At 42.9% G+C, this 23,682-nt stretch overlaps 1 protein-coding gene across 1 annotated transcript; it reads right to left on the bottom strand.

The window, feature by feature from the left end:
• Positions 1–4,693: 4,693 nt before the first annotated feature.
• si:dkey-234i14.6 (uncharacterized) lies at positions 4,694–21,231 on the bottom strand. Its single transcript, XM_063481172.1, has 5 exons — positions 20,479–21,231; positions 17,383–17,559; positions 9,089–9,298; positions 6,464–6,677; positions 4,694–5,998 (listed from the first exon to the last, which is right to left on the bottom strand). The coding sequence occupies exons 1-5, from the start codon at positions 20,962–20,964 to the stop codon at positions 5,820–5,822; spliced, it is 1,266 nt and encodes a 421-aa protein (XP_063337242.1). The 5' UTR covers positions 20,965–21,231; the 3' UTR covers positions 4,694–5,819.
• Between the last annotated feature and the right edge of the window lie 2,451 nt (positions 21,232–23,682).

Below are 23,682 nucleotides of genomic sequence, written 5' to 3'. Positions count from 1 at the left end.
ATTCTTTTTTTGTGTCTAACTTGAGGATATGACTGGATGCTGAATGTAGCCCAATATGACAGAAAGACCACAGTGCAATAAATTTTACTGAGCACATTCTTTATCAAAAGCCAGATGCGAAAGACAAGATAAAGGGACCGCAACAGAGGAAGGCATTTAATACACGGCACCAAAGCCATAACGCTAAGTAGATGCTGCCCACTTAAATCTTTACATTCTTCATTCACTTTAGCTCACCAAATACGACAGTCCCCATAGGCGAGTAATGAATAATCATTAGCAAAAGGTCCACAAATTATTGATGTAAAATAAGCAATGATTCTTTTTTTTTGTTTCGCAATTTATTGCCATTAACAAGTAACTTGCAATCCAATAAATGTCAGCATGGCTTTCAGTTAATTAAAGGGAAAGATATTATACAGTAATGCAGGGTGGCGTTTATATCTCGATTTCCACAGACTGCAATTTACTGCTGAGCCTTTATTTGAAGGGAACCACAAATAATGGCTATTAAGCCGTCAGAGGATGGACAGGGGATCACATTAATGAAATTAGATAAGGTGGAATGGTGATCTACACAGCTTGGACTCTGGAGGCGCACAAACCCATACAGACAAGCTGCATGCAAGCATGACACATTAGAATTGGGGGCTGTTTAGGTCCCTTTTCCACTTCTTCTTATTCCCCTGACCTGCTTGGCCCGTGTTTTCATTTTCTTCTTCACCTTTTCTACACTTTGTCCAAGCGCCAGCCAGAGCCCAGCAAGGTGTTCAACATGAGGGCCTGTCAGCTCATCAGGGAAAGTTTCCCTGTTTGTCCTGAGCTCTGTAGGCAGCCAGTCAGTCCATCAACCCCACCATCAACACTACCAACACACACACACACAGACACACGTGTCCACATCTCCCCCACTAACAGGGAGGTGTCACTCGGGGAGGCAGCTGCAGTCGCTGGTGTGACGGCTCTCCTCAAATCAGAGACCCTCGTCCCTGTCAACAGCAACCTGGCCCTGAGGCTACCACTGTCACACAGCGTACACCCCTTCCAACACGCACGCACACACACAACCACACGCACAAACCCAGAACGAGGAGCTGAACGAAGAGCAGATAGAAGAGGTGGCTGTGTTCTATCTAGAGAGCTGAAACTTACTGCGTTAGGCGAGCAGGGTGATCGAGAAGAAGAATAAGAGCAGTAGAGCAAGGGGGGAAAAGGGGAGAGGTAAGGATTAAGGGAGGGGTGAAGGATGAGTGTTTTAGTGAGAACAGTGGGCCTGATTTCCTTCCTGACAGAGAGGCCCAATTATTAGCTGTGACAGTTTAGGGAAATTGGCCGTGAGTGAGATGGGACAGATAGGAGCTGAACAGATAGAGGACCTGAAATTCTTCAACAGAAACTTAAGTCGGGTAGAAATCCAGCTGCGTAACTGTGTTTGTACAAATGCTACAAAGAACACTTGTGATCCGACAATAAGAGGGCACTTAAAGCATGTAACGAAACACTCAACATGTCCTTTTTTGCCTTTGTTCTGATCTCCTCAGTCTTCTCATCGCTCTTTGGACGTGGATGTGTGCGTGTATGAATGACTTGGCCTGCATTTGTGCTGGCAGCAAACATAAGAGGCCCTCTGTGCAATCGGACAAGGTGCCGATATCTCAGTCATGTGACAGTGACTTCCTGTCTGTATGTCAGACAGCAACTGAAGGCTTGTCAATACAAGCTCGTGCTCACATCCTTTCCCATCTCCTCAAATACAAACGCACACAAGCAGCGCAGACCTGAAAAACTGTGTTTTTCTATTGTCCCTTCCTACAGTAATCGAAAACTTTAGACTATGACTAACTATGACCGTGACTAATTTGTCTATAATCTTTACTATATTTTGTTATATTTTTTTCTATAGCTGTTCAGTTGGGATTAATATATTAATATTACTCAGGTCAGATGGTAAATTAGTCTCTACATTGAACTAGTAGTATTATGTTTAATAGATTATTCAGTAAGAAAATGCAAAATTATCTATTTATACAAAAATAATTAAAATAATTTTAAGGAGTTCTGTTTTGTCCACATTTTCTGTTTTTGTCTGAGGACTATGTGCTAAAATCGCTGTGAGCCTGGAAGGTATTCCAAAGGACAACACTGCCCTCCTATGTCTGTATGATGCTATTAACTAAGTCATCCATGCTGCCTTTACTATCTGCTGTGTTACAACTGAGGATGTTTGACTTACTCAAAAATGTACAAAATGAACCTCATAACCTAATCTGTGCATATTTTAAGTACCGTGTACCTTTAATTAATGGAAATGAAAAAAGACTCAATGCAAAATGCACACAAGGAAAAATCCCAGTCTGTTCCACCACTATCATATATGTTTATTTAGACAGATAGTTGCTTCGTGCTGTTACTACATCCCATCTAGTCTATCCTTAACATTTGTCATTGATTGCAGCCAAGCCCACATTGACAGTTTTAATTCATTTACGAACTTGTCATTCCACATCATTGATTTAGTTGTCCTTCATCCCAGCTTTAATTATATGCAAAGATAAAAGATTTTCTCATTATTGTGTTTAATCTAATGAAAGGCCTTGTGCTACAGCAGGGGCCAGTTCAGAGGTCCAGACTATTGACCTTGGAGGGCATAGCTTGCGGATGAATGTTTTTAATTAGAGAGAGCAAACGGCTTTGGGAAAGAGAGTCTTGCGTTGTCTGTAATGCTGGTGTGTGGGACAGGTTGGCACAAAGCAGTTTAATAGATCTCAACAGGTCACACTTTCTCACCTCTATTGACTACAGCTCAGACCTTATCAACGTTTAGCACACTGCAAAAATATTCGTCTTAAAGGGAATATAGTTTAGCATTTGTAAAATTTTAATACTAATCCAGTAGTCTGTTATACAATTCTTTTTTGTACAGGAAACACTCTTTAAAATTGCTAAACATCTTGTCAAGATGAGTTTTTATTTCAGAAATAATCTTTGCTAGCTTGAAGTTTCCAAAACTGGACAGACTGTAAGTATAGGTGGTTTTATCATTAACAGCTGAAATGTATTTGTTGCATTTTGTACTGTAACAGAAAGAACGGACTAAAGAAAGCAGACATACAATTCATAGTATTCATCTGTAAACCAGCTTTTCTTTTAATATTCATTAATAATAGATGTTTTCATTCAACTCCCATTATTGTTTCCATTACACCTAATTCATTCGATGAGTGGAAAACCACCAGAGATGGGAAATTCATGATTGCTTAAACCAAGGTTTAAGTTGAGGCAGAAGTAAGTGAACAAATATTTTTGTATAATTTTTTCAAAACAAACGTCACGTCTGCCTGTTTGACTTTAAAGAAAGAAAGAAAGAAAGAAAGAATGAGTAAATATTTTTTCAGATTTGCTTCAAATTGTGAATTTTTCAAGAGATGATAAAGTTTTTGTGTTACTTTGAAGCGCTATTATAGTTTAGTTCTTTGAAAAGTTACAATGGGAAAGTTCCTAAAAATCTAAATTTAATTTCGCACATGCACTGGCCACTTCATTAGGTACATTCTTACTAATACCAGGGTGGACCCACTTGCCTTCAGAATGTCCTTAATTCTCCATGCTGGCTACATTTTTTTTGTTCCACGTTGACATGACAGGAGCACAACTGCTGCAGATTTGCTGGGTGCACATCTGTGATGGGAATCTTCTGTTCCATCGCATCTATTGGATTGAGATCTGGAGACTGTGGAGGCCATTTGAGAACTCATTGTTATGTTCAAAGAAAGTCTGAGATAATCTGAGCTTTATGACATTGTGCGCTATCTTACTGGAAGCAGCCATCAGAAGACGGGTACCGGTACACTGCGGTAGGCTGTGGTGTTTGTACTAATGGACCCAAAGTTTGCCAAGAAAACACTTCGGACACCATCACCAGACTGAAATAATACATGTCAGGATGGATCTATGGTTTATGCGTTTTATGCCAAATTCTGATTCTACCATCTGAATGGTGCAGCACACCAGACTCATCAGACCATATTTTCATCTTCTATTGTTCAGTCTATGTAAATTGTAGCCTTAATTTCCTTTTAACTGACAGGAATGATGCAGAGTGATGTCTTCTGCTGCTGTAACCCGTCTGCTTCAAGGTTTGATGTGTTGTGATTTGCTTTTCTCTTTACCTTACTTGTAATGAGATATTTGAGTTACTGTTGCCTTCCTGTCAGCTCAAAACAATCTGGCCATTCTCTTCTGACCTCCGGCATTAACAAGGCATTTTCACCCAGTGTACGGCTGGTCACTGGATATTTTCTATTTTCCAGGTCATACTCTGCAAATCCTAGATATCAGCAGTTTCTGAAATATGCAGACCAGTCTGTTTGGCATGAACAACCATGCCATATTCAAAGTGAATCAAATTCTCTTTCTTCTCCCTTCTGATGCTCAGTTTGAATATGAGTTGGTGATCTTGACCATGTCTGTATGTCTAAATTGAAATGGCTGCCATGAGCTGCTGCCATGTAGTTGGCTAATACAATACTTTAGTACATAAAAAATTTAAAAAAAATATTCTACTGGCTTGAATAAAAACATGACTCATGACTTTTAAAATTTGAGACTGCACAGATGCAACAAACAGGACATACCACTAGGTGGAAGTGCTACTTCATATGGAGTTTTGCTGACAATGCACACTCATATTTTATTTCAGTTTACTCTGAAAACATTTTGACATCCAGTTTATTTACAACAAGTAATCAACAAGACACTATTGGTGCATATAATAACACACAGATGATGAATGCTGATTTGTATTTGTGTATTTGCTTGTATAACTTTGGGGTATTTTAGACCTTGACTGATATACTCTACATTTGTGGTTGTTTTTATTGCATTTTTAACTGCATTTAATTTTAAAAAAATAATTTAAAAGAAAGGTTTTATGCAAACATCATCAATTTCAAAAATTACTTTGTCACAGTCTTTATTAGCACTTTAACAGGTTCATGTCACTGAAATGCTTTAAATTACCTGAATCAAAAATATTAAGAAAATAATAGAAAACTCCAGTTACATATTCAAAATATGCCAAAAAATCTCATTTACAAGGCAGCACACAAAAATGGGCCACTCTAGGAAACACTTAATACCGTCACCATAATTACCACCACATCATTAGACAAAAATACACGCAGACAAAAGATAAGAACACTTTAGAGCAGCTGTTCTGCACGTGTACTAGACATCAGTTCGAGCTCATGATGCTGAAGCTCTGTCTGCTTTTCTCTAGGAACACATGGTGTGTCACAGAATGCAATCAGCTAGATTTAGGACAGCAAGTCAGAGGTTTACCTAATTAAAGAAAGTGGATTATTAGTCTAGTTATGCAAATGTTTTCAGGTTCTGTGTTTTCCAGCATGAATAGATTCATTCACTCCACATAACAATAGAGCTAAATTTGGTACTTTACCAATAGCAGTGTTATTTATTTTTTGGTTTTCTTTTCTTGTCAAAGATTACATCAGAAAGAAAGACATTAAAGCAAATGGAAAATATGAAGAAAGAGAACAAGGACATGAAATGCAGTAAAGATCTTTCCAGCCAGGAATCAAACCCCACACTCACTGCTCAGGAAATTTGAACCGGTGTGGTACTTGTGGTACCTCAGTCACTTGGCCATAGAGGCACCCCAGTGGTCCTTTTTTTGTTTTGTTTATTTATTTACTTATTTTTTTGCATGATTTGCATGATTCATTGCAAACACTCACTAAACAATCCACCACCACTTTCCACTAGGTGGCAATATGCATTCATTAAGTCATTCTGCTATTTCATTCATACATTGACTCAGCCAGACCTGTCTGCTTGAAGGTTTCAGCCACCTGTCTAGAGTGCAGCATCTTAGCTGACAGTGCCTCAAGAATATCATTCTGGTCCACAGCTGTGGCTGTCCGGTAAATGAAGGTCCCCATAGACTCCAGGCCTCGCATGCCTAGATTCACTCCACAACCTGCAAAGGAAAGGAAAAAGGAAAGGAAAGGAAAGGAAAGGGGGAGAGATAAACCACATACAGCATAAATCCATTAAATAAAATCTATCTGTTAAGGTACAACAGATATTTAAGAAGTCCACATTTTGCACACAAATATCAGCCTATAAAGCCTTGAAGTTAATCTTATGGTCTAAATGAAAACAACACGGTGACACATTAATAAATATTCAGCAGCATTAAGACAAAAGCAGATAAGCGTCGGCTGAAAGGCCACTGAGTGCAGTAATGACTCACACACCCATCAACATGTGCTATACTGCATGCATAAAAAGGATTTATCCTCTCCTCGCATCTCTCTTTCCTCCTATCCTACTCTTTTTAATTTTCTCATCAGTTCAAAGCTTTTTTTTCCTGCTGAATGTGAGGAAAAACACTCTGTCTTTTTCATGGCAGTGCAATAACTGATGTTTTATAGACACCTACCTGTGTCAAAATTAAGGACACGTGCCGCCTCACCCTCCACAGTGACCGCCACATTGTCCCCTTCTATGTAGGCAGCACTGATGCGTCTGTGCGACAGCTGAATCTCAAAGAGACGACGGCTGCACTGCATGTGATGGAGGGTCACATCGTTGAGACGAGGCTCTATGTCTGTCTTATAAGCATTGAAAGATTGATGGAAAATGTTCTTCATGATCTGGGAAAAACAAACAAAAACGGCAAAGTTTCCAGCATGATTAGAGGCCACTGATGTTTGAGGTGAATGATGTTTACACATGTATCAAGGTTACAGTACGGACTACTTTTAATCATGCTCCTGCCACAGAGGTACAACAAGAAGGTTTTAATTTTCTTAATACAATGAAGCCTTGATAAAAACAACAACAACAACTAAAATCCAAAGAACAAAAACGAAAAACTATTTGGCCCCTGAATAGAGAGGATTTGGTGTTGTAAATATAATCATATGTTCTGATTATTATTTACAACTGTGTTAATATACCTGGCTGTGCAAAAAATATGTTACTACAATAAAATCTGCAAAAATCCATCGCAAGTTCATAAAGATCTAAGCTTTGCTGATAAAAGCTTTTTTAATAAATGTTTATATGAACCAAAGCAGATTCAAACTTTAATCAAAAGATTTGCTAGAACAAATTAATTCGCAACTATTGCAACTGTAACTATAGCCATATACAACTATAGTCAAGCAAAACTAACCTTATCAAATGTAAAATGCTTGTCTTTGTCATATATCATATGAATAAAAGATTATTCTGTTTTGCTCTGTTAACTCAATAGAAAATCCAGGCTTCATCTTGGAACTCTGAGACATTGTGTGTGCGTGTGTGTGTGTTTATAGATTACACAGTTATTTGATTATCCACTAAAATACTCAGGAAATTATTTCGTAATGAAATAATGAAATGAGAGGCTTTATAGCCTGTTTTGCTCTGAACATACGCAAACTGTTCCTTTTATCATCAGAATTGACTCGTGGAAAATCATGTCAGTGCACGGAAACTGAAGAAGAAATGTGCCCACTGATGGCTGACAACCATAACTGAGCATACTGAGTGGCAAGCCTCTTCTTTCACTCTCCCTGCTTAACTCTGCTCTTCTTCGACCCTTACTTGCACAGTCAACTGTTACCAAGTAACAGTGTATTTGAATGGCCACCCACATAGCAACAAGAGCTCCAAAGATGGCCTTGTTAAGTACCTGTGTATACTACACTACATGCTGTGGCTACAGGCTACATATGATCAACTTTCTTACTTTAAATGAAAAGAAGACAGAAATTATCGTTTTTGATAGAAATATGCCTCTGGGACAACTGATTGGCACACTCGGGCCTGTTGCTAATCACCTCACTGAAGCTGCTAGGAATCTTGGAGTTTTCATGGATAGTTCCTTCAAACTAGATAAACAGGTTTCTAATGTGGTAAAAACCAGCTTTCACCAACTGCGCCTAATTTCTAAGGCTAAACCGTATATACCACGCAAAGATCTGGAGAAACTCATTCATGCTTTCATCACTTCAAGACTGGATTATTGTAATTCTCTTTACTTGGGCCTACAATCTTCTCTTCTTCAGCGATTGCAGCTGGTCCAAAATGCCGCAGCACGTCTCTTGACCGGCACTAGAAAGTATGATTCTGTCACCCCTGTTCTGGCCAACTTACATTGGCTTCCTATTAAATATCGAATTGATTTTAAAATTTTATTGTTTACTTATAAAATCCTAAACAATATGGCACCTGACTACCTAGCTGATCTCCTCTGTCTGTATAGCCCTAAGAGAGCACTAAGATCATCGGGCCAACTGCTCTTAGTGCAACCTAGGTCTCGGCTGAAGACCAGAGGAGACCGTGCCTTTGCCGTTGCCGCACCCAGGTTATGGAATACTCTTCCTCTTCATATTCGTGCATCAGATTCCATTCAGTCTTTTAAATCACGTCTAAAAACGTATTTGTTTAACCTGGCATTCAAGGCTAATTAGGGTAATTTACATCTGGCTTTGCATTTAGATTATGTAATTATTTTATATTCTATTTATTATTTATATCTGTAAGTTATATTTTATATTGTGATTTTTATCTGTATCATGATTTTACTGGAAAGCACTTTGGTGTACTTCGGTCTTTAAAATGTGCTATATAAATAAATTTGATTGATTTGATCAAGATGTTACTTGACATGAAAACCTGAAGACTTTAAATAAAACTCCAAGAACGTGCTCTACAAGAAGCACAGGAGGGGTGATGACTACACAGATAACTGCAGACAGCCTTTCTCTACACACAGAGACACACAGAGGGGTGTACTTCATCTTTCTCCATTTCTTCATCTTGGGTTCTTTTTGGCTTTTACAAAAAACACACACGCGCCAACACACATAGCTACAGGCAGACACTAACAGGCCATTTGATGAATGAAAAGTGATGAATAGGCAGATTAAGAAAGAAGTGAAAGCCAGTGGTAATATCATCTGCCTCTCTACTACATTAACAGCTAAATATAGCCATAGAAATGTATCATCTGGAGTCCCTGTCAATAACAGTGTACAAAAACAAAACAAAAAATGGAGCCAACAAAGAGTCTTACAGAGGAGTGTGCAGTTTGCCTAAGAAAGCGAACCATCTTGGTGTCAGAGGCAGGGCACACAAGGGCCATGTAGCGATTTCTGAAAGTGCCATAGATCTTCAAGTGAAAGCCAGGCTTGGTTGTTTGGTTTCTGTGCTCTCTGAAGGCCTCCACTCCATAGGCAGACAGGTCAAAGTAAAGGCTGTGAGCACGGATCTCAGGAGTGGGCACCTAAAGTTTAAAAAGAGAGGGAAGAGATCAAATTCTAGATGAAATTATATCAGAGTGAATAAAATGTGCAACAACCAGCAATGAAATAGTGTCATGTTACATATCATCACTAGGCCATTAACATGTAAGGAAATCTAGCTCTATGCATATATACATACAGAGAGCGTTTGGGATGTGCATCAGGAAAAATCAACAGGCATTATTATTCACACCATATCTGCCTGTAGAGCTATGCTCACATGAGTGGAGCTTTAGAATAGCTTAATATTTATTTAATGCTTAAATCTAGCAGTTACTTCCCATTTTCCTTCAAGCTGTTATTGATTCATTTTCGTTTCAGTGACATAAACCAGAGGGATCAAACAGCATTTAGTGCTGCCAAGGGAGACAGTGACAGAACAGGGCAGCCACTGGGAGGCTATAGAAAGGACAGTAGGGACGGCCAGGTCATATCCTGGGAGGTAAATTCAATCACTACAGGAAACAGCCAGAGAGAAAAGTGGCCAATAAAAGGCAGCCACACTGCCACTAAAGGGAACGTGATATGAATTGTTATGGTGGCATACAGGGAGACTATGCTTGTGTTCAGATATTAGTCAGATATTAGCCTGGAAGCTTTTCACCTGACGATGTTTATTTATCTTCCTCCAAATTAACCCTACGCGTTGTCAGTGTAGATAATCTATGCTCTAATACAACAACATTTCATCCACATGAATCATACAATAACCAGCAAGAGCTACTACCTGTATGGTCTGGACAGGATCAGAAGCACTGATGTAAATGTCATTTGTCAGCATTTTGAATATCTCTGCCTCAAAAGATTGGCAGGAATGTGATTTTGGACTCTAACATTTCAATGATTTTGTGATTTTATTAATGGTTTCTATCTTAAATTTGTATGGCTGGCATTGTCCACATAGGATTCTCCCTCTCTCTAAAGCAGCTGCATAGTGTAATGGTAACACTACAGCACTTCAGAACAGCAGGTTGGGGGTTTGGGTCCCAAGTAGGGCGTGCATCCACTAATGGGGGGAGCTCTGCTGGACACCTACTTTGAGAGTCACTGCCCCCAAGTGTTCTGATTATCCTGGTGACCCCTGCCTAGCTCTTCTCTCAGCCCCAGGTCATTTTCATATTCCTTTTTCCTGATGTTGTATCATTTGGTATATCTGTATAAATATACATCTGAGGTATATTTGGTATATCACTAAAGTTGTCTTTCTCTGCTTATCCACCATGACCAACTCTGGTTGGTTAGGAAACACCAGTTTATCAGTCACTATCTGGAAGTCCCATAGATATGTATGTAGTTGGCATTATCCATAAAAGGATTCTCTGAGGCACCAAGTCGTAGGCTTTCTTGTAGTCAATCCAGGCGGTGCACAAGTTGGTCAGTTTGGTCTTACAGTCTTGGGTGACTGCTCTATCTACCAGTAGCTGGTGTGTTTCCCCTCTGGTGTTTCTGGATATTAGCTTGCTCATTCTCAGTCACCTTTGGGGTTGTATTCCATTTTGACCTTAGGTTTCCAGGCCATACTTGGCACAGATGTTCCTGTATACCAGTGGTGGGGAACTTCAGGTCTCAAGGGCCAGTGTCCAGCAGGTTTTAGATATCACCCTGGATCAAACCACCTTGAATCAAATAATTAGTTCACTGCCAGGCCTCTGGAGAACTTCAAGACATGTTGATGAGGTAATTTAGCCATTTAAATCAGCTGTGTTGGATTAAGGACACATATAAAATCTGCAGGACATCGGCCCTTGAGGCCTGGTGTTCCCCACCACCACCTGCTGTATACTATGCCGGCCTGCATGCTAGCATCTTTGGTGGTTGCACCTTTCCTAGCTGCCTCTTTGTGGTTCCCATATACATATGAGATTCCAAAGTACTTATAGCTATCCTCAGTGTCTGCAATGTTGCCTTCTGGCAGTACAACCCCTCAGATCTGATCTTCCCTCTTGTCATGGTCCTGGGTCGGTGACCCAGCGCTTTGAGTTTATTATTATCATTTTCTAGTTTATTCTGATTTTGTATTAGTTCTTTGAGTTTGGTCGTCGTGTTTATCATCCCTACCTGTGTCTTCCCTCTGTACTCCGTTCGGGTCCTCACGTTTGTGTGGTAAAATAGTCTGTGTGTTTCCTGTTATGCTTTGTAGGTCTGTGTCTCATTATGTCCATGAGTCCCAGCTGTGTGCCCACCTGTTCCTCATTTCCTCATGTGCTTGCCAGTTTATTTTAGTCCCTGTCAGTTAGTTCTTGTTGTTGCGTCGTTAACGTCGGTTCCCCTCTTGTGCTGTGTGTTCTCTCGTGAGTTGTATTCTTGGATTCCCAGTTTTGTTTGTTATCATTTTGTATTCTTTCCAAGCCTGCATTAAAGCAGAGTTTTTGAGTTCACGGTTTTCCTCTGAGTCCTGCATTTTGGGTCCAATTCCTGCCTGCCACACCGCACATCATGACAGTACGACGCAACCATCAGATGGACCCAGCGGACTCACGTTTCCAGTATATTGTGCAGCTGTGGGATTACTGCCGGGACATAATCCACGCTAAGGACACATCCAATAAGCTCACCCAGGTAGTTTTTTTGACAACTTTTTGTCATCTTCTACCTACACAGTCGGTTTGTTGGACATCAACAGATTAAAACAACTGATAACAGCTCTGAGAGCCAGGATTTGCTTTGAATTATTTGGCATGGGCGGTCCGGGCGAGTAAGATTCAGCTGCCCTCTTGGAAACCCTCGCCACCTGGTATTCGCAGCATCAGCATCTTTTTTTCGTCACTGTTTATGGCCAAATCGTTCGATACACCCCAGAAAACGACATCGTACCCTCGCCATCGTCATCCTACCACACTTCCACTCTCCCCTGCAGTATCGACTGGAGCAGTTCTTGGTTCTGCATCGCAGCAGGTACGGCCACAGGGGAGTCTTTCATCGTCACATTCAGCACAAACCCCAAAGGACTGCACCCGGCTGTCACTGCCTGAGCAGGGTCAGTGCTCTGTGCAGCTGCGGTTTTCCTCATGTATGCCAGAGGCGCCCGGGCCTACTGGTTCTGTGTCTGTTTTCTCTGAGGGGTCCAAGGAACCGCTCCAGCCTGCTTCTGTCGCTGGGGGGACCGAGGAGCCCGTCCAGCTATCACATCGGCTGCAGCGCCGCCATCTGCGGCTCCCACGCCGCCGTCTGCAGCGCCCCCACCTGCGGTGCCACCTGCGGCTCCCAAACCGTCGCCTGCAACGCCACCATCTGCGGCTCCCACGTCGTCACCTGCAGCACCACCACCTGCAGCTCCTTCCCCTGGTCCAGCCTCTGCTTCAGCTTCATCCACGCCTGGTCCGGCGTCGGCATCAGCTTCATCCACGCCTGGTCCGGCGTCGGCATCAGCTTCTTCCACGCCTGGTCCGGCGTCGGCATCAGCTTCTTCCACGCCTGGTCCAGCCTCCGTGTCTTTGTCCTCGTCTGGTCCAGCCTCCGTGTCTTCGTCCTCGTCTGGTCCAGCCTCCGTGTCTTCGTCCTCGTCTGGTCCAGCCTCCGTGTCTTCGTCCTCGTCTGGTCCAGCCTCCGTGTCTTCGTCCTCGTCTGGTCCAGCCTCCGTGTCTTCGTCCTCGTCTGGTCCAGCCTCCGTGTCTGCATCCTCGCCTGGTCCAGCCTCCGTGTCTCCGGCTTCGCCTGCTGCATCAGCTTCATCATCCTCGCCTGCTGCTGCAGCAGCAGCTTCATCCCCGCCTGCAGCAGCAGCAGCTTCATCACCAGCTTCGCCCTCGTCTGGTCCAGCCTCCGTGTCTTCGCCCTCGTCTGGTCCAGCCTCCGTGTCTTCGCCCTCGTCTGGTCCAGCCTCCGTGTCTGCGCCCTCGTCTGGTCCAGCCTCCGTGTCTGCGCCCTCGTCTGGTCCAGCCTCCGTGTCTGCGCCCTCGTCTGGTCCAGCCTCCGTGTCTGCGCCCTCGTCTGGTCCAGCCTCCGTGTCTGCGCCCTCGTCTGGTCCAGCCTCCGTGTCTCCGCCTTCGCCTGCTGCATCAGCTTCATCATCCAGCCTGCTGCATCAGCTTCATCATCCTCGCCTGCAGCAGCAGCAACTTCACCACCGCCTGCAGCAGCAGCAGCTTCACCACCGCCTGCAGCAGCAGCAGCTTCATCACCGCCTGCAGCAGCAGCAGCTTCACCACCGCCTGCAGCAGCAGCAGCAGCTTCACCACCGCCTGCAGCAGCAGCAGCAGCTTCATCACCGCCTGCAGCAGCAGCAGCTTCATCACCGCCTGCAGCAGCAGCAGCTTCATCACCGCCTGCAGCAGCAGCAGCTTCATCACCGCCTGCAGCAGCAGCAGCTTCATCACCGCCTGCAGCAGCAGCAGCTTCATCACCAGCTTCGCCTTCATCTGGTCCAGCCTCCGTGTCCTCTTCCTCGTCTGGTCCAGCCTCCACTTCATCACCAGCTTCGCCTTCGTCTGGTCCAGCCTCCGTGTCCTCTTCCTCGTCTGGTCCAGCCTCCGCTTCATCACCAGCTTCGCCTTCGTCTGGTCCAGCCTCCGCGTCATCACCCACGCCTGCAGCGTCCTCATCGTCATCAGCCTCATCCACGCCTGCAGCGTCAGCATCAGCTTCATTGGCTTTCGCAGCTACCACGCTGCCGCCCGGTCCTGCCTCGCCTGGTCCAGCCTCTGCCTCGCCTGGTCCAGCCTCTGCCTCGCCTGGTCCAGCCTCTGCCTCGCCTGGTCCAGCCTCTGCCTCGCCTGGTCCAGCCTCTGCCTCGCCTGGTCCAGCCTCTGCCTCGCCTGGTCCAGCCTCTGCCTCGCCTGGTCCAGCCTCTGTGTCTTCATCCACACCCGCGGCGGCAGTTTCATTCTCATCCTCGCCTACAGCAGCAGCTTCAGCTTCGCCTGGTCCAGCCTCTGCGTCAGCTTCAGCTTCGCCTGGTTCGGCCTCATCAACTTCGCCTGCGTCAGCTTCAGCTTCTTCTGGTACAGCTTCTGCATCAGCTTCAGCTTCCCCTGGTCCTGCCTCTGCTTCTGCCTCGTCTGGCTCTGCGGGGGCCACGCCGCCTTCAGGTCCCCAACTGCCACCTCGGCATCGTCGGTCATCTGCCAGGCTGTTTGTTGGACATCGTCGCCACTATGGACGACCTCCTGAACACTGCCGCTGCCTTCCGCACGGCTGGCCTCCGGACTTGTGTCGCCGCCGCCACTGCCTTCCGCGCCGCCGCCACTGTCTTCCGTGCGGCCGGCCTCCAGATTCCCTTCGACTGCTTCACCGCCACTGCTTTCCATGGGGTCGACCTCCCGAGATGAACTGTCCTGGCCTTCTGGCCTATCGGCCCCCAGGCCGGCCACCTGAACTATGTTTTGGACTCTGCTCCCCTGCGTGCTTTTGGACATTTTGTTTGGTTCTCTGGGGGGCTCTTGTTTTGTTCTGTTCCGGGCCCTCCGTCCTGGACCTCCCGCCGCCCACCCTGGCTCGGTGGTCTGTTTGTGTTTTGGGGCTGTCAGGGGCCAGCCCTTGAGGGGGGGGGGGGGGGGGGGGTACTGTCATGGTCCTGGGTCGGTGACCCAGCGCTGTGAGTTTATTATTATCATTTTCTAGTTTATTCTGATTTTGTATTAGTTCTTTGAGTTTGGTCGTCGTGTTTATCATCCCTACCTGTGTCTTCCCTCTGTACTCCGTTCGGGTCCTCACGTTTTTGTAGTAAAATAGTCTGTGTGTTTCCTGTTATGCTTTGTAGGTCTGTGTCTCATTATGTCCATGAGTCCCAGCTGTGTGCCCACCTGTTCCTCGTTTCCTCATGTGCTTGCCAGTGTATTTTAGTCCCTGTCAGTTAGTTCTTGTTGTTGCGTCGTTAACGTCGGTTCCCCTCTTGTGCTGTGTGTTCTCTCGTGAGTTGTATTCTTGGATTCCCAGTTTTGTTTGTTATCATTTTGTATTCTTTCCAAGCCTGCATTAAAGCAGAGTTTTTGAGTTCACGGTTTTCCTCTGAGTCCTGCATTTTGGGTCCAATTCCTGCCTGCCACACTGCACATCATGACACCTCTCTTTGTTACCATCTGACTTCACTTCTTCAGTCCACATTGACATTCCATTGTCATTGCTGTGAATCCTAGTGGTGCGGATCAATGATCAGTTACTTCTTGGCATACAGCTTGGTGTTATCCATGTAGAGGAGATGGCTTATGTTTGCTCTATTCCGCAGTTTGTATTCATAGTCAGTCTTGTTAAAGATCTGGCTGAGGGGGTTCAGGCCTATAAAGGGCAGCAGCAGGGATATAGAGCATCTCCTTCGTAAATCCCGCACTTGTGCAATTGGCTCAAAGTTGGCCTCTTGTGCTGCTTTCCACTTCCACATCGAATTTCTGATGAAGAAATTCGATGAGATCCTTTTGATCTTGTAAAGTTTTAGGATAAGATCTATGATAACACAGTTTGACAGGCATAAAATTGCATTTCTCTGTCAAGAAGTTAGAGTTATTACCTGAAATCATGGTGTCCTTAAATATTTGGGGAAACGGGATAAGCAGAGGACAAAACAAGAAGCTGCAGGCCTATGAAACTATCTACAGCAGATAAACATGGCTTTTCAAATGATCTATCTATTGTTCTCTGGAGGTTCATCAGAAATTATCTCAGTGGAAAATAAATATTGAACACATCACAAATTTTCTAAGTAAATCTATTTCTAAAGGTGTTATTAACATGAAATTCTCACCAGATGTCGGTAACAACATATCCAATCTACACATGCAAACAAATGTGTAATAATGAGAAATGACACAGAAAAAGTATTGAACACATGAAGAAAGGGAGGTGCAAAAAGGTGTGGAAAGTCATGACACCAGCTGAAATGTATCAGTAATTATAAAACAATCTTGCCATTTAGTGCAAATTAATATCAGCTGGTTCAGTCCCAACTGATGGCCCATAAAAAAGGAGTCTCATTACCAATGTTTTGCAACCTTATAGCTGCAAAACATACTGATGGGATTGGTTACAAAAGAATTTCTAAACTACTGAAGGTTCCGATCATTTCACCATAAAACTGCTACAACCAGGTGGAAGGAACTATGAGAAGAGCTGTCCAAGAGCCCAAAAGAATAAGCACTGCACTGCTGTGGCCTGTATGCACGCTCGCCACACAAGACTCCATTGCTGAAGAAAAAGCATATTAAGGTGTGTTTAAGGTTTACTGAACAACATTTAGACAATCCTGTAAAATACTAGGAGAATACAGTCTGGTCAGATTAAGACCAAAATGGAACTCTTTGGATGCTATAATATACACCATGTTTAGATGTCAAAAGGCCACAAAAAAATAAAGGTGTCAAATATTGACTTTCAATCCTGTTGGACTTGTATAAACTCTTTTTTTTGCTTCATATACTATATTTTTCAAGCATTTTTGCTGATGTTTCAATAAATCATTGCAGCTATTTGCTGTTTTTGTAGCAAAATATAAAGAAATGAGGGGTTGGGTTAATACTTTTACACAGTGCTGTAATTCTCTTGGTCAGTCACTTATGTGATGCAAACTAACCTTTAGAACACAGTGTGTAAAAAAAAACCCTCACAGCTGATGTTCTGATACCTTAATTCATATTCACCAAGCCAGGAGCAGATTATGAGTCTGTCGAGGGGAGTGTAATAAATCCAAAGCTTTATCATTGCCTTCACCTGCTCCATCAGAGCAGCAGCTGCTCTTTTCAAATTCTATGAGTAAAATCAAAATAGAGCCACTGTTGATGCTGATGAAATTCAACAGTCTTCTGAAATCTGGCTATTCTTATGACTCATATATCGTGTGTGGCTGTTATCGGCTGGTCTACATCAGTTTCTCCTCAGATTAGCTTTATGGGAGTCCAAATAAAATCATCCACAGTGGGACATCCCTTCACTGTGTTTATTCTTTACACAACTGACAACCTGTTGACTGTTTTGTGCACACATGCTTTCTTTAGTCTTTGCATAATGTTCATTCACGCATCAGATCATTGTGTGTGTGTGTGTGTGTGTGTGTGTGTGTGTGTGTGTGTGTGTGTGTGTGTGTGTGTGTGTGTGTGTGTGTGTGTGTGTGTGTGTGTGTGTGTGTGCTTTTCCTAACCTGTCTCTGGTCTAATCTCTCTATAGTTGCATTAGCTCCATATGCATGACAGGACTCCACAGTGTAGTCAGAGCTGATCCCCAACACAGAGCAGGAGTCGCCACAAGATCCATCAGCTACCACAATCACACGTGGCCAGTTATTGTGTGGAATCTGTCGCAGGTAATCCTCAGTGAACTAAAACAAAAAGGGATAATAAATTAGTTAACAGCCAATTATCAAAGAAGTGAAGATAACAAAGCTTGTAAAGGAGTTCTGGCTATAACTATTAAGCAACCTGTAAATTACAGGCTAGTTTACCTGCAAAACAGGTAAAATGTTATAAATTGTATACAGGTTAACATGGCTGCAACTACAATCCTGCTTCCAAGTAGAGGTGAGATGCTGTGTAAACTTTAAACCTTGTACATTAAAAAAAAAAAAAAAACAAGAGTTGTTTCTTGAAATATATGCAATCAAAAAGGTGGGTGAAAAAAGAGGGTGAAGGAAGGTTGACTGCGGGGTTCACCAGCTTGTAAAATAATGCACGGGCAGGTAGCTAAACATTTCTTGTGAATCATTTAAAGATTCAGAGAATCTTCATAAAACTCAAATCAAATCAAAATTTATTTATATAGCACATTTAAAAACAACAATGTCGATCAAACTGCTTCACAAATTAGGAGCGAGTGAAATAATTTACCAACAGCAAGACAATAGCAACACAAGACAAACATAGAAATCAGCCAAATGATAGTCAACTAACTTAAGTCAAAGCCAAAGTAAAAAGACGAGTCTTTAAGCGAGATTTAAAAGACTGAATAGACTCAGAAGTGCGAATGGCAATAGGGAGATTGTTCCATAGTCTAGATACTGCGATAGCAAAGGCACGATCGCCTCTGGTTTTCAGCCTAGACCTAGGTTGCATTAAGAGCATCTGGTTAGAAGATCTTAGTGCTTTTTTTGGGTTACAAATGGAGAAGTTCTGTTAAATAGCTCGGCGCCATATTATTTAAAATTTTATAAATGAGTTAAAGAATTTTAAAATCAATAGCAAATTTCACAGGAAGCCAATGTAAGTTAGCTAAAACTTACACTGAATGAAAGGGCAAAGCTGGTTATTTTCTTACCCAAAATATTGAAATCTCTACTTTTTAAAATTATGTTTTATATTTACTGCTATTTTCATCTTTGCTTTTTCTGCATTTGGCATTATTGCATCTGCTCCTTGACCAGCTGGCTGACCTGTTCTTCCTCTACTTACTAATCTAAGTGGCAGATGGGTTGTAAATATACCAATAGCCTCCAAAGGCTATGTTTCTCTCAGCAGCTGCACATCTTTTAGACCTTTATTACAGTCATGTTGTATGCATGACGGCCTCAAAGTTAAACAATATCTCCTACCCTGTGGATAGGAGGAGAAGGATCAGACCAAGTTGGGTACACAGTGACAGGCTTAAAGGGACAATAAAAGGGTTATACAGAGGGTATAAGAGCTCATAGCCTAATAGATCTGTATTTAATCCATTTAGTCTACAGTGAAGAGATGATTTAAAAGACACCTTTTGTATTCTCAGATCTTTGAAGCATTGATGGGCTAGGAGGTAAAAATACCTGTCATCACACCCACTGCCCTTTCTAATAAAGAAGAAATGGTGAACTTGGCAGTGATTCTAAACATAATTGAAGTCAGATGTGTTTGTCGACCTCGTCTTCCACCTTCCAAAGGTTAGTGAGTCACTGAAGAGCAGAGGAAAGATGAGCGGCTGCTAGCCAGAGCCAAAAAAGCAGCATCAGCTATGATACGGTCTGACAGATTAAATAATGCTTTCATTCTGTTTGATGAGTAGTTAGAAGGGAAACATCAAAGTGTACTAAAACACCCACATTCATAAAATCTAGGCTTTATTTTCCAGTCATGCCACAAATATTCACTGAACACTTAACCATTGTTTGCCCACTCTGAGCAATGACAGCTTCACTCTGGGCAACCATTCTGAGGTCTTTGTGTTAGTAGGTTAATTCTTTGTCATGAGCTGAAGTCTAGCTGCAGGAGGACAGGAGCTGCTGGTGAGTAAATGCTATGAAAACAATGAAAAACAAGCTCACAACAGGTATATCAGTCATTATTTCATCATCAAGGCTGTGTCATGCAATCAGGTGCAGGAATACAGAGTTATTATGAATTTGGGGTGGGAATCCCTTTTAAAAAATCACTGTGGAAATCTATAAAAATAGAATGGATTTGAAAAAGGATTACAATTTGAAATCAGTTTTATTTTTGTGCTATAATGTGTTTAGGTTGAGATGTGTTTACTGTAATTCTGCCATTTGTAGAAAGGATTCTCCTCAGGTCTAAGGTCAGCTTACATAACATGTTATTTCAACTGGCGGTTTCACTCTGACATTTTACAGTATTTTGTGAGGACCTAGGAAAATGGTTCAGTAGTATCTTTATATTGTGACTAGAGTGAATGATCAAACTGATCTACAGAAAATGAAATGTAAGGCTGAAGGCTCACTCTTTGCTGCCAATATAAAAAAATAAAATGTTCCCTGTGTTTCAGTGGTGAGTTCAGTGTCGTGCTGAGAGATATACAAAAAGAAGAATAAGATTCTTAAATGCAAAAAAGAAGAAAAGAAAAGAAAAGAAAAGAAAAGAAAAGAAAAGAAAAACGAATAAGTGAGATGCAGCATCAGACATGGTTCACTGGGAGCCTGAGATTGAGCCTTCGAGTAGACACAGGGACATACTTCTATGTCACCACCACTGCTGATGGCTATCAGACCCCTGCTGGAGTGGAGGCACACACCAGAGTCTTTTGGAGAATCGGGTTTTGACTGTCAGTCATTGCAAAATGAGGTAGCGTGGGAAGTCCGCCTTTCTTCTGGACTGACTCATCGCACATTTTCTCCTCAGCTCACTGGCGTCTGTGTTGAATGAACTGAACGAAATGAAGTTGTGCATCCTTTTTCAGTGAGCACAGTGAGGATTATTTTGAGAATTAAGCTATCTACAACACAGAAAACACCGAGGAGATTCAAGACATGTTGCATACAGAGACCGTGCGATTATCAACTCATTGACCTAACTTAAAATCGGGGAAGAGGGCATACCTTGGTTCCCAGCTGCACCTTGACGTCCACCCTCTGTTTCTTCTGCTCCAGGATGCTCAGCAGGTACTCCTGAAACACGCCTATTCTGGTGAAGAAATGATCGTTGTGCCAGCAGCCCTCCATGTTATCAAAGTCCACCCCGAGTCCCAGCAGAAACTTCACACTGCGGGGATCCAGGGCGATCTGCTGGGGCCGGGAGAGCAGGGCGGTCCGGTACCTCTCGTCCAGCACGGTCAATTTCAGCACCTTCCCGGAGCGGACAGCAACCAGCGCGGCCGTCAGTCCCACGGGTCCCGAACCCACGACGAGCACGGAGATCTTGGCCCGCCACTGTCTGAAGCCGTCCAGGCTCACTTTTATCACGACATACAGGGCCACTGCCACCAAAGTGCTCAGAGCAGTGTCATAGGCGAGTGCGCGATACTTTTCCTCCGCGTCTTCCGCGATGCCACCAACTCCAGCATTTTGTGACTGTAACCCGTCCATACCGCGAGAGCAGTTCAGGCTTTTTAACGTGTGGAGCGTTATCCCCTCTTGTTTTAATCAGCCTGCCGTTCTCTCGTACAATAGAAGCAGGCTTCATGCACAGAGCCTGATCAGCTGCGACTGGCCTCATGTGTCCTCTCCTCGCTCCCTCAGCTGCAAGTTGCCTCGCTGCTGCAAGCTCCTCTCTCTCTCTCTCTCTCTCTCTCCCCTCTCTGTCTCGCCTAGAGTACACTTAGGTGTGTGTCCTGAGTGTCAGCAGAAAGCGAGCAGTCTGACACAGGCAGTATACGCACACACTTGAAAGCACCAAGACTTCATAAAAAGAAGCAGTTCCCCATTCCTCTTTCCTGGATCCTGGTGGATGCCTGACAGAAAAGCGCGCAGACTGTTTGGTTTAACTCTGTGATAAATTATTGATTTACCTTTTCTAAAACAAGAAACGTCTATACTCTATTTCTCTCCCTCACACACTCACACACACACAGTGGCACAAAGTTCGTGCCACTGTAAACCGACTGCGCCAAAGCAGGACTTCAAGTAGTGTACCAACATTTGACCAACATTAGTGTTGCATTCCCACATTCATAACAGTAGAAAGAAAGAGTTAACAAATCTGACTGATCGATGAGTCAGTCAACTATTGCTGGCAAATTGGGGGGAAAGCAAAAAGAGAGGAGATATTGGAGACTGTACTGCAAATCACATCCGCCTGTAGGAAAGCTTCACATCCTTTCTAATCTCTCATGTATCCAACTGTGTTATGTAGTTAATGCAGTCAAAGGACCATGTGTGCTGCCATTTGTATTTAATGTAGTATGCCTGCACTTCTGTCTTTTCTTTCCCTTTCTGATTCATTTCTATTTCATTTCCTCCGTGAACTTAAGAAGGCAGTCGCTCGGAAGATGCTTCACCATGGTGATGGCTCCTCTGAGGACAATTCATATGAAAAGATGAATTTCTGTGGTGCTGCTGCTCTGTGAAAATGGATTTATTGGCAAATTAAAAGTAGCAGTTGAGGATGCAAAAGCAATGTTCTTTTTAGTCCTGTTTTATACATGTTATGTCTTCACAATAACAAACAAGAGGACCGTCCACACAACTCCCTTCACATTTTTATGAAAAAAACAATCAAAAAGGTTAAACAGACACGTCACCAGAATCCTCCATCACTTCTGATTTCTCTGCTGTTACCACAGAATTATTACAGTGCATCTCATTCATCATACTTAGCATTTTAACAGATTGTCTGACCTTTAAGCCCCATTGGAGCCCTGCTTATAAACACTTTATAGGTGACAGTGACATCAATTTATGTAAGTGGCTCCAGATGAGACAAAGCCTTTAGGTAGTCTGACAAGGATGGCTATTTTGCTATATTTGTTTCTGATTATGTAGGAACAATCTGCATATTTATCAACCCATTTATCGTGCCAAAGATTTGAAAGAGAGAATAAAGGGGAGGAAAAAAACACAAAAGATAGAGGGAAAGAGAGAAAGCGACATATTGGTGTGACACGCTATACCTTCACCGGTAATTGGTTTCCACCTCTACTAAGGTGCCTGGCAACGATCATACAGTCCAGCTAGTTCAGATGAAAAGAGGAATGAAGCTCTAATTACAGTTCAAACCTACAAAGTGGCATTACACAGAAGGGGCTTTTCCAGGAAAATGAATGGTCACCAAAAATAAAGTGTTGAGCTGAAATCATCTTTAATGACTGATGACCACTTTCTGGAACTAACTCAATGCAAAAAACAAATCTTGCCAAATCTAAGAATAACCTTTAGCTATTTTTGGCACCGTTTAGCTTGAAATAATAAATTGGAAAACAACCAAACATCAGAGCAACATTTAGCCTTAATTTCTACATTCTGTAGCTGGAGATAATCCTTTCACAAATCCTAGAATTTGTAATGTGTTTTGATTGTCTCTTTCATGGGTCCCACAGCAGTCTTTCGCCTGAGCAAAAAGGAGCACAGAGAGCAAATTTTCATCAGGTTTTCCCACATCTTACAGCCAGCAAAGGGCCTGCCCGTGGATCTGCAGGTCATTAGACAGAAAACAAGTTGCACCCTCACATAATGAATACAAACCCTCATTATTATCTGGGAGTTCAGGCAGTATTAAATCAGCGCCTCCCTTCAGGCTCACTGCCAAGAGAATGGGATGGGGCCAGCTATTAATTTGTAGTCGTCTTTCACATTTGAATGTTTTGGACAAGTTGGAGTGAAATGAAGAGGATGATCAAGAGACAGAGACAATGACTTAACATGAATCGGATGTTTGTGTTTTAATTAGACAAAGAGCTTTTCGCAGAGCGTGTCAAAGAAACAGTTCTTCTGATGTATAATTCATCAGTGTTGGGAAAAACAAGTTGTGGCTATAAACCTAGCGTGTTTCCGTCATTGGTTAAACAATTTAGTAATTATTTCAGCTGAGAGTGAACTGATATATACAAATATAGTTGTTTAATTCAAATATCCTCTGCTTTGCTGCACAGTTTCCTCCACAGTGATGGTGTTTCTTAGCCATGTTGCCCTTCTTGCCCACTGTGCCAGGATCCGCTTTGGACTTATCAATTTGACATTTGCCTGTGTAAGGCCATCTGATCATTACCGCACAGCGTGGCCTGCTGTTGGTCTGATGTAGTTAGCATTCCGGTCTAAACCTGAGCAATTAAACAACCTGGCTTTATTTAATTTTGAATATTAATTTTA

This window comes from Pelmatolapia mariae, linkage group LG7 (assembly GCF_036321145.2).
Source record: "Pelmatolapia mariae isolate MD_Pm_ZW linkage group LG7, Pm_UMD_F_2, whole genome shotgun sequence".
Classification (NCBI taxonomy): Eukaryota; Metazoa; Chordata; class Actinopteri; order Cichliformes; family Cichlidae; genus Pelmatolapia; species Pelmatolapia mariae.
This window is presented reverse-complemented; position numbering and strand designations above follow the sequence as displayed.

Coding starts and splice junctions, on each gene's coding strand:
- si:dkey-234i14.6 (XM_063481172.1), bottom strand. CDS start 20,964: ATGGACGGGTTACAGTCACAAAATGCTGGAGTTGGTGGCATCGCGGAA. Junction 17,560..20,478: donor AGGTGCAGCTGGGAACCAAG/GTATGCCCTCTT, acceptor TTTTTGTTTTAG/TTCACTGAGGATTACCTGCG. Junction 9,299..17,382: donor AGAGATTAGACCAGAGACAG/GTTAGGAAAAGC, acceptor TTTAAACTTTAG/GTGCCCACTCCTGAGATCCG.